This window comes from Antechinus flavipes, chromosome 2, assembly GCF_016432865.1.
Source record: "Antechinus flavipes isolate AdamAnt ecotype Samford, QLD, Australia chromosome 2, AdamAnt_v2, whole genome shotgun sequence".
In the NCBI taxonomy this organism is placed as follows: Eukaryota; Metazoa; Chordata; class Mammalia; order Dasyuromorphia; family Dasyuridae; genus Antechinus; species Antechinus flavipes.
Genome location: NC_067399.1, coordinates 261194402 through 261206089, shown reverse-complemented (window position 1 = coordinate 261206089; position 11688 = coordinate 261194402). Strand labels below are relative to the sequence as shown.

Below are 11688 nucleotides of genomic sequence, written 5' to 3'. Positions count from 1 at the left end.
AGGAAGCCAGGGAAATTGGTAGGCAGAATTGAGAAGGGAGAAATTCCAAGCAGGAGGAACAGCCAGAGATGGCCTAGAGAGGGGATGTCTCAGTAGTAGAACAATCAGGAAGCCAATGAGATAGGATGGAACAGTATTTGGAAGAGAGCAAGGTAGAAAAGGATTCAGAAGGTAGGAGAGGGCTAGGTTATGAAAGACTTTGAATGCCCCAAAGCATTTTGTATTTGATCCTAAAGATGATAGGGAGCCTCTGGAGTTTAGTGAATAGGAGACTGATATAATTGTGTCTGTGCTTTAGGAAAATCATGTTGGTGACTAGATAGGAACATGGTTTGGAGTAGGAAAAGAATTGAGGCAAGCATATCCATCAGGAGGTTATCCCAATAGTCCAGTCATGGAGTAAGGAGAGCCTGCACTAGATTGGTGCTAGAAACAGAGGAGAAAAGGAGGTGTATATGAGGGATGTTTGAAGAAATGAAATTGATAGGCTTTGACAATAGATCAGATATAGGGGGTGAAGGATAATGAAGCATGGAGGATATTGAGTGACTGAGAAGATAATGAGGCCCTCTACAATCACAGAAAATTGTTAATACCAAATGTAATGTTAACCACCACTATTTCTTAATTATCTTAGCAGTGTCAGAATTCCAGGATTGTCCTAGTATTCCTATCCTTAAAGATAGGATCAATTAGGTTAAGCTGAGCCACACCTTAAGTTCCCCCCCCAGGACCTCTCCTTCTAAACAAAGCCAACTTGATCTAAACTATATCCTCTTCAGTTAAGATTCATGGCTTGAATTGACCCACGTTTAACACCGTAAACCAAGATAAGGTCAAAATGGGTCCATGACCTAGGCATAAAGAATGAGATTATAAATAAATTGGAAGAGCATAGGATAGTTTACCTCTCAGACCTGTGGAAGAAGAAGGAATTTATGACCAAAGAAGAACTAAAGATCATTATTGACCACAAAATAGAAAATTTTGATTATATCAAATTGAAAAGTTTTTGTACAAACAAAACTAATGGAGACAAGATTAGAAGGGAAGCAATAAACTGGGAAAACATTTTTACAGTTAAAGGTTCTGATAAAGGCCTCATTTCCAAAATATATAGAGAATTGACTCTAATTTATAAGAAATCAAACCATGTTCCAATTGATAAATGGTCAAAGGATATGAACAGACAATTCTCAGATGAAGAAAGTGAAACTATTTCTAGCCATATGAAAATATGCTCCAAATCATTATTAATCAGAGAAGTGCAAATTAAGACAACTCTGAGATACCACTACACACCTGTCAGATTGGCTAGAATGACAGGGAAAAATAATGTGGAATGTTGGAGGGGATGTGGGAAAACAGAGACACTGATACACTGTTGGTGGAATTGTGAACACATCCAGCCATTCTGGAGAGTGATTTGGAACTATGCTCAAAAAGTTATCAAACTGTACGTACCCTTTGATCCAGCAGTGTTTCTACTGGGCTTATATCCCAAAGAGATAATAAAGAAGGGAAAGGGACCTGTATGTGCCAAAATGTTTGTGGCAGCCCTATTTATAGTGGCTAGAAACTGGAAGATGAATGGATGCCCATCAATTGGAGAATGGTTGGGTAAATTGTGGTATATGAATGTCATGGAATATTATTGTTCTGTAAGAAATGACCAGCAGGATGAATACAGAGAGGACTGGCGAGACTTACATGAACTGATGCTAAGTGAAATGAGCAGATCCAGTAGATCATTATACACCTCAACAATGATACTGTATGAGGATGTATTCTGATGGAAGTGAATTTCTTCGACAAAGAGAAGATCTAACTCAGTTTCAATTGATCAATGATGGACAGAAGCAGCTACACCCAAAGAAAGAACACTGGGAAATGAATGTAAACTGCTTGCATTTGTGTTTTTCTTCCTGGGTTATTTCTACCTTCTGAATCTAATTCTTCCTGAGCAACAAGAGAACTGTTTGGTTCTGCACACATATATTGTATCTAAGATATACTGTGACATATTTAATATGTATAAGACTGCTTGCCATCTCGGGGAGGGAGTGGAGGGAGAGAGGGGAAAAGTTGGAACAGAAGTGAGTGCAAGGGATAATGCTGTAAAAAATTACCCAGGCATGGGTTCTGTCAATAAAAAGTTATAATTATGGGGGAAAAAAGATTCATGGCTTACAGAACAAAAGAGTCAGAATGAAGTGCTTTTCCTTGCTTAGATTGTCAAAAGAGGCTGGCACCTCACAACCAGGCCTTACTATGTCATACTATTTTCTCCCTCACACTCCTTTTCATGGGTCTCTTGGTTGGGAAATCCATTGTACTCTGCACTCAGGGGACATTTCCCAAGGTGGCAGATTTATTACCCTGTTCTCTCAATTAAAAACACTTTATTCCTAAATTCATGGCTTTGATTTATTTCAAGACTTGACAAGCATAATAGAGAAAATAAGAAGGAGGTAATTCGGAGAAAAAACAATGAATTCTATTTTGGATATGTTTATTTTAAGATATCTATTGGATATCCAATTTGAAATAATTGAAAAGTAGTTGTAGATACAAGATCTGAGGTCAGCCAAGAGGTTGAGGAAAGAAAGGTACATTTGAGAATCATCAGCATAAAGATGGTTATTAAATCCATGGGAGCTGATGTGATCATCATCATCACTTTTATTATTATTTTTTCTGATTTGGTTATCTTCCTCTCCTTTCTCCCTCCTTCTCCCTCTTTCTATCACAAAGTAACTAAATTTTATATAGCAGCCTAGGATTTATAGGTTAATTTACATTTTTATTCTCTTTTATCCTCACAACAACTTTGTGAATTAAGTGCTATTATTATCTTCATTTTATTTTCCTCCTTAATCTCTCTTCAGTCTTTGACACTGTCTATTACCCTTTTCTTACCTTTCTGATTACCCCTCTAAGTCTCATTTGTTTAATTTTTATCCAGGATATGCTGCTAATCATAAAAGTTCCCCAAGGTTTTGACTTGGAATATAATATACTATTTCGTTTGATGATATCAGCCCTTGTGGATTCAATGATCATCTCTAGGCAGATGATTCTCTGATCTATTTAAACAGTCAAATTCTCTTTGGATTTCTTGTCTTGCATGTCCAACTGCCTATTGAACATCTTTATCTAAATTTCTTGTAAACATTTTAAACTCAATATATCTGAAATATTATTTTCTTCCCTGCCCCCCAATTGTTCCCCTCTTCCTATTTCCCCTTTTACTATTGAAGGTTCCAATATCCTCTAATCACCCAGGTTTGAAAACCTACTTGCCATCCTCTATTCCTTATTCTCTCACTCCCTATATTCGATTTGTTGCCAAGTTTTGTCAACTCTATCTTCACGACATCTCTCAAAAAAACTCCAGTGTCTCCCCATCACCTCCAGGATAAAAAAAATCAAATCCTATTTGACTATTAAAGCCCTTCATAATCCGACCTCTTTCTATTTTTCTAGTCTTCCATGGGGTCCAAAATGTCAATTTATAGTAAGAGAAACTGAGGCAGAGCTCTGAGCCAATGTCATTTTATTAAAGGGTATATGGCCCTTTCTAATGAAGTGGACCTCAAATCTTCCTCACAATTTGAGATGCTCCCTTCCTCCTAGGGCCTTTGTTTTATAATGCTTGATACAGATGAAGCAAAATCTTACTGATTGACAGACTTTGCCTTTGACCTTCCAGAAAAGTCTACACAAAATAAAGATTCCCATGGGTTGACAAATAAATTGATGAACAGACCTTGACTATCTTAACCTTTCAGGAAGTCGTACCAACCTGATGATCAAACTTATGTGATGGTAAAACATCTACATGAGCCAATAGACAAATAAAAAGACAGCTCATAGATCAGCAACCAGCGTCACTCATTCATTGGCTAAATGCTCATGACCATCTCTTCATATTAGGCAATAGAGGAATGGCAAGACATGGAAGGGTAACAAAAATAGCTAGGGGACTTTCCCTGTCATTGATTTGCCTCTATTTTGCTGGGCTGGATCACCCTAATAAGGAAAAATAAGTTAGTTTCCTATAATGAAACAAATGAACTTACAATTTGCAGTTCACAGTTCTAGGGCCTAATACACAGAATATATAGTCATTCTCTCTTTGGAATCATACCAGACTAATTAATGGTTTTTTTTTTAATTTTTATTTAATAATTACTTTATATTGATACTCGTTTCTGTTCCGATTTTTTTTCCCTCCCTCCCTCCACCCCCTCCCCTAGATGGCAAGCAGTCCTTTATATGTTGGATATGTCACAGTATATCCTAGATACAATATATGTTTGCAGAACCGAACAGTTCTCTTGTTGCATAGGGAGAATTGGATTCAGAAGGTATAAATAACCCGGGAAGAAAAACAAGAATGCAGATAGTTCACATTCGTTTCCCAGTGTTCTTTCTTTGGGAGTAGCTGCTTTTGTCCATCGTTTATCAATTGAAACTCAGGTTTCTTTGTCAAAGAAATCCACTTCCATCAAAATATGTCCTCATACAATATCGTTGTCGAAGTGTATAATGATCTCCTGGTTCTGCTCATTTCACTTAGCATCAGTTCATGTAAGTCTCGCCAGTCCTCTCTGTATTCATCCTGCTGGTCATTTCTTACAGAACAATAATATTCCATAACATTCATATACCACAATTTACCCAGCCATTCTCCAATTGATGGGCATCCATTCATTTTCCAGTTTCTAGCCACTACAAACAGGGTTGCTACAAACATTTTGGCACATACAGGTCCCTTTCCCTTCTTTAGTATTTCTTTGGGATATAAGCCCAATAGAAACACTGCTGGATCAAAGGGTATGCACAATTTGATAATTTTTTGGGCATAATTCCAGATTGCTCTCCAGAATGGTTGGATTCGTTCACAGCTCCACCAACAATGCATCAGTGTCCCAGTTTTCCCGCATCCCCTCCAACATTCATCATTATTTTTTCCTGTCATCTTAGCCAATCTGACAGGTGTGTAGTGGTATCTCAGAGTTGTCTTAATTTGCATTTCTCTGATCAATAAAGATTTGGAACACTCTTTCATATAAGTGGTAATAGTTTCAATTTCATCCTCTGAAAATTGTCTGTTCATATCCTTTGACCATTTATCAATTGGAGAATGGCTTGATTTCTTATAAATTTGAGTCAGTTCTCTATATATTTTGGAAATGAGGCCTTTATCAGAACCTTTAACTGTGAAGATGTTTTCCCAGTTTGTTGCTTCCCTTCTAATCTTATTTGCATTAGTTTTATTTGTACAAAGGCTTTTTAATTTGATGTAATCAAAATTTTCTATTTTGTGATCAGTAATGGTCTCTAGCTCATCTCTGGTCACAAATTTCTTTCTCCTCCACAAGTCTGAGAGATAAACTATTCTATGTTCCTCTAATTTATTTATAATCTCGTTCTTTATGCCTAGGTCATGGACCCATTTTGATCTTATCTTGGTATATGGTGTTAAGTGTGGGTCCATGCCTAATTTCTGCCATACTAATTTCCAATTATCCCAGCAGTTTTTATCAAATAATGAATTCTTTTCCCAGAAGTTAGGGGCTTTGGGTTTGTCAAACACTAGATTGCTATAGTTGACTATTCTGTCTTGTGAACCTAACCTTTTCCACTGATCCACTAATCTATTTCTTAGCTAATACCAAATGGTTTTGGTGACTGCTGCTTTATAATATAATTTTAGATCAGGTACAGCTCAGACTAATTAATGTTGATTGGAATAAAATGTGAGTCCAATTAATCATCACATTTCTTACACCTTATGGTAGTAATCCACATATTCCGGGATCTAATGACTTTGGTATCCTTGCCATTGCTCATATAATATATTCTATCTCCTGACTAAGTTCATTTTCATTGACTATCCCCCGTGCTCGATATTCTTTTTTTCCTCCTCCTGGCTTTCTTGGCTTCCTTCAAATCTCAATTGAAATCTCATCTTCTGCAAGAAACCTTTCTCGATCCCAGTTAATGCTAATACTTTTCCTTTATGATTATTACTTGTTTATTCTGTATAGTCTTATTTATAAATTGCATGTTACCTCCCCCATTAGATTGTGAGCTCTTTGAGAACAGAAGCTGTTGTTGTGTCTTTTTAAAAATTTTGTTTCAGTTATGTAATCATTAAATTATGATCTTGATCATTATACACTTCAACAACAATACTGTATGAGGATGTATTCTGATGGAATTGGATATCTTCGACAAAGAGAAGATCTAATTCAATTCCATCTGATCAATGATGGACAGAATCAGCTACACCCAGAGAAGGAACACTGGGAAATGAGTATGAAATGTTTGCAATTTTGTTTTTCTTTCCAGATTATTTTTACCTTCTGAATCCAATTCTTCTTGTGCAACAAGAGAACTGTACGGTTCTGTACACATATATTTTATTTAGGATATACTATAATATATTTAACATGTATAAGACTGCCTGCCATCTAGAGAAGGAGGTGTAGGGAGGGAAGGGAAAAGTCAGAACAGAAGTGAGTGCAAGGGACAATGTTGTAAAAAATTACCCAGGCATATGTACTGTCAATAAAAAGTTATAATAATAATAAAAAAAAAAATCATGATCTCCTTGAGGGCAGAATCTGTTTTTGCCTTTTTTTTTAATTTTTATTTTGCCTCTGTAATATTCTTACCCATGAGATTGTGATCTCCTTGAGAACAGGATGTTTTTGCCCTTCTTAGTATCCATGGCATTTATTATCACATAGTAAATACTTAATAAATGCTTAATGATTTGACTTTTACCTATGAAGAAAATGAGGCTGAGAAAAATCAAATGACTTACCTAGGGTTACATATCTAGAAATTTTCTGAAACAGGAACTGAGGTTTTCTTAACTGTGTTTTAGACTTGCAAGTGAATTGAATTTAAATAAGGTAGAACTGTTCAAGGTCAACAACCTCACTCTCTCCTCCAAGATTTTCTGAGTCCAGTGGCAAAACATAGATCAGGGCAACAGAAAATGACCCCAAATGCAGTGGGAGACCTTGGTCTTTTTATGCTTTATGCTAAAGTCATTCTCAGGTCTCAGTTTGTAAGAGGCAACATCCTTTCAGTGATTTCAGATTATCTAAGAAATGAGGCAAAAGATGGCCTGGTTTGCCTACTCAAAAAAAAAAAAAAATCTAACTGAGAGGGGAAAACTCTAAGGGTTTCTGGCTACAACAGTTGCTATTTATATTCACTCTAAGCCAAACAAAGACCAAATGAGGCTTGGACTGAGATCTATTATTGGCCAATCAGTGAGAGCCAGAATGATTTAGGTTTAAAAGCATCCCAGTAAGCTTTATCAAAAGCTTGGTTTTCTAGAGCTCTATTTCTAGAAATTGTAAATAAAACTACACAGGATAAAAGTTAGTTGTACTATTTAGCAGCCTCAGGAAGCTTGAGGTGGAAGGATAAGGTGGGGCGGTAATGTGTGCACAAGTAAATACAAAATGTATGCCACGTGATTTCAAGAGGAAGCAAGTACTAATAATTGAGAGTGTGGGAGAAGGGGATTACATAGAAAGTGGCATCTGAATTGTACTTTGAAGGAAGCTACAATGTCTACCAGGCAGATGTTAAGAGAGGGTTCATTTTAGATATTGGAACCTATTTGTATAAAGTTTTGGAAGCAGAGTTGTAATGTCACATAAAAGGATCAATTAGTCAAAAAGTAGTTAAACTCTAAGAAAGTAAACAAAGGAAACTAATGTAAAAGAAAGGAAATAAGATTTATCAAGTACTTATCATATACCAAACATCATGCTAAGTACTAGTTACACATATTACAAGAAAAAAGACTGACCTCAAAGAACTTATTTTCTAATGGGGAAGACAAAATTAAAAAGGAGCTAGAAAAGGTGTATATGTAGAGGAATAAAGATAGTAGGAATGGAGGCAAGTGAGATAGGGCATGGTTTTAAAGTATAAAGAAAGTCAGGAGTAGAAGGAAAGCAGGCCTCTATAAAATAGAGATTTCTGGAATGTCACCAGTGGGAGAAAGGATGTATGTTTTTCTTGCTAAGAGATATTTCAGGGGGGAGAGGAGGCAATGACCACTGATTCTAGATATTAAGGGAAGTTCCAGGATGAGTCAGCAATAGAGAAGGCAAGTATTTGAAGTCCAGAGAAAGTTAGGAGCAAGGTTGGAAAGGGAGAAAAAGCCTTTCTTCATTCTTTCTTCCCCCTAAGTGTATTCCCTATCTCCAGTTTTCTGCTTAGGTATCAACATCCTCATGCTGTCTCTAATCCCCTCTCACTTCTTTGTGACAACCCAATCTCAAAATAAACACAAATCTGATGAGTTCACTCCTGATAGATGATTAATAAGATGTAATTAAGGCTTATTTTATCTAATTTTTTTTTTCATTTAACAGAAGCAAAAATGAACCAAAAGAATAAAGTTATAATAGTAGAATTTTAAACAGCATCTTGAAGAGCATTGGAGCCCTTCCCAGGTATCCCTGATAACACAGAGGTTAAGTAACCATCTATTATACTCACTCAACTCATAAGATATAAATATCTATTTGGTATATCTATAGGTAAAAACTGCTTGCCTCCAGCATTCCCCAAAACAATCACAGCTCATTATTTAGGGAAGTAAATTATTTTATTAAGGGAGAAAAAGCAAATAGAGTGCAGTCAGAGCTTTTTACTCTTCAAGGAACATTACTGATCCCCGACTTCTCTACTCAAGAGATCCTTCCCCTCATTTCCACCATGGTCATTCTAGAAATCAGTGAAGATGATTCACAGCTGGAGATGGAAACCAGGAAGTCCCAAGCAAAGGAGCTGACCTAAAAATCCTCTATAATCGCATGTAAGTATACAGGCCCTAATTCATCACAGTTGAAGAGGATAGATTTAAATTTGGTCTGAGAGTTGTACTTGCATCCTGGAAACTTTGTTCCTTCAATGAGTTTACAATGTGTCAGCTGGAACTTCACCTGGCTCAGGTGGCAGTCCATTCTTGAGGGGTACTTGCATGTAGTAAGAGTAGTGAAGTTTTTGCAGATATTAACGAGACTTTCTATCTTCTCATGAATGAATGTGTGCTTCTGCTTGCAGGTGTTTTTGGGATTCCGGATTTTTCTCGACAGTATCATGGCGTTACAGTACCTAAATAAGTGTTGAGACTTAGGATAATCTATATGTTCCTCCTCGAATGTCTTTTCAATTGACCAGTTATCATCATTCAGATCTCTACTCAGGCCCAGCATCAGAAGGAAAGCAAGTACCAATAACAGCAGCAGGGGGAAAATCCCATTCACACGTTTTGCTTTCTCTCCTGTGGGAGAAGAAGAGATGGAAGAAGAACTCAGAGGAAAACTAGAGACTCTCTAACTCCATCTCTTTCTCGTGATTTTCTAAAACCTAAAGTGTCTTCCCTCCCTCCCTTCCGAATGCTATTTTGAATTCTTTCCATCTTTCAAGATCTAGGTCATGTCTCACCTCATCCATGAATCTTTCCTGACCACATTAGTCTTTTTTCTTTTTTACAGTCCTTCCTTGTTTAGACTCATTGGAACTGGCCCTGGAATCAAGAAGATCTGAGTTCAAATCCAGCCTTGGATACTTAGCAGCTGTGTGACCTTGGGAGGCAAGTCTCTTATAACCACCTATAACTTATAATATTTTTGCCAAGAAACCCCCCCAGGTGACAACACAAAGAGTCAGACATGCCAAAAATAACTGAACAACAAACAACAGGAATAATTCTCTCTTTTGTGTCAATCTTGTTAGACTGAAATGTCCTTGACTGACTTCAATAATAAATTTCATACTTTCTCACAGTGTCTGGCATTTTTCTGGGCAGAGCGTGGATGCTTATTTAACATTTTTCCCATGGAATGCTAAAGCTAGAAAAAAAAAAGTTACCACTCCCTCATATTTGCAGATAAAAGAAGAGAGAGGGAAACCAATTTGCTTAGAATCACACAGCAAGTTAATACCAGAATCAGGATTGTTACCGGGTTCCAAACTTTCAATTGATTGCTCCTTCCTCTGAGCCACAAAAATCTCTTTCAGTCACTATTTCCCTTCCCATGTGTTTTGATCATTAATCACTTCCCTGTATATAATATACATCCTTCTCATTTTACAATACCATCCTCCTCCCTTCTTCCACTCCATTCTTCCTTTCTCTGAGTCCTGTCATGTCTTAAGTTAGGATTATTTCTCACCTATTTTATTTGCTGTAGTTCTTGCTGATGCTAGATCCATCTGGTCATGGGTCTGAGAAGTTCTTTGTGTTTCTTGGTTTTCCAGAAATGAATTTGAGGAAGCCCTCTTAGGTTTGGGAGTGCAGAAAGAAAGGGAGGGACCTAGATGAGAGGTGTGTTAGGATATCATTGGAGGGGAAGGGAGAATTATAGTCAGAGGAAAGGTGGAGCTATACATGGAGCTAAACAGAGGAGGAGAGAAATCATCCCAAATTTGAATATGGGTTATGTAATAAGGGAAAGGTTAAATAGATATCTTAGTAAATAAGTTGTTATGTAAAAACCAGTAAAACACTTTTTAAATATTGATATTGGAAAACAGGGCTAAATGCTATTTGTAGGCTATTAATAACATATTAAACAGCAAAGTTTGCCAATGACCCCATGAGAAAGGTAATATCAATATTATCATTCCCATTTTACATATGAAGAAACTAAGGCTCTGAGATGTTATTTGCTTATGAACACTTTTCAATTATCAGAAATAGTATTAATTCCTTCTTGTAATTTCATGGAATGTTCTGGAGAATATGATTTCACCTTAATATTTTAAGTCTAAATTAATAATTAGCAATGCTATATTGAGGTTTTTCAATGTTGTAAAAATATTGAGCCCCAGTTGATAGATGTTATATGTTAAATATCAGTATTAGATGTCAGCATCAAATTCCAAGGATCCTACTGGGGAAAAACATACTATCTTCTTTAATATTCCAACAATTCACAAAAGTTAACTCTTAAAATACCCAGAGGGGAAAAAAGGTAAGATGAATAGAAAGACATTCCTTCCTGTCCAACCTCTGGCCCCAGACCTAGCTTTCTTCAGGTGGTACAAAGGCCAGGACAGAAGCAGTAAAACTTCAAGAACATCAAGCTACAGAGAGCATTGGGACTGAGTGGACATCAGAAAACCACTTAGTGAGACCTGTGAGGAGCTGGATTGTGGCCTTAGTTTTCAGGAGATGAGTATTCTCAAAATGAGATTACTTTTGTTTATTTGGAAGTGGGGAGAAAAAGGATGAACCTAAACTTCAATACTATTTTAAATTATTCTGCAATCACCCCTGTTAGAAATATTCCAGCAAGGCCTTCTCAGCAACCAATTGTACTCTTCTGCCCTCTGCTGAATAAGAAGGTAAATCTCTTGAGAGGTGTCTAGGATAGGCTAACAGCAGGATAGAGAAAAGGGAAGTTGCATTAAGAAGGACAGAGAACAAGATCATGCCTTTACCTAAAAATTTAAGAAACAAGGAAGAGAAAACCTATGTGATAAAATTACACAACCATCAATTAGAAAATGACTGCTCCAGTTTCAAAAGGATTTTCCCACATAAATAAAGTCAGATCTAACCAATTGGAAAAATTTTAAGTGCTTTTCGATAGGTTGAGCAAATATAATAAAGATGACAATACTACCCAAACTAAT

At 36.6% G+C, this 11688-nt stretch overlaps 1 protein-coding gene across 1 annotated transcript; it reads right to left on the bottom strand.

Moving 5' to 3' along the window:
- Positions 1–8628: 8628 nt before the first annotated feature.
- RNASE12 (ribonuclease A family member 12 (inactive)) lies at positions 8629–10368 on the bottom strand. Its single transcript, XM_051976960.1, has 2 exons — positions 10224–10368; positions 8629–9328 (listed from the first exon to the last, which is right to left on the bottom strand). The coding sequence occupies exons 1-2, from the start codon at positions 10261–10263 to the stop codon at positions 8838–8840; spliced, it is 531 nt and encodes a 176-aa protein (XP_051832920.1). The 5' UTR covers positions 10264–10368; the 3' UTR covers positions 8629–8837.
- Positions 10369–11688: the final 1320 nt, after the last annotated feature.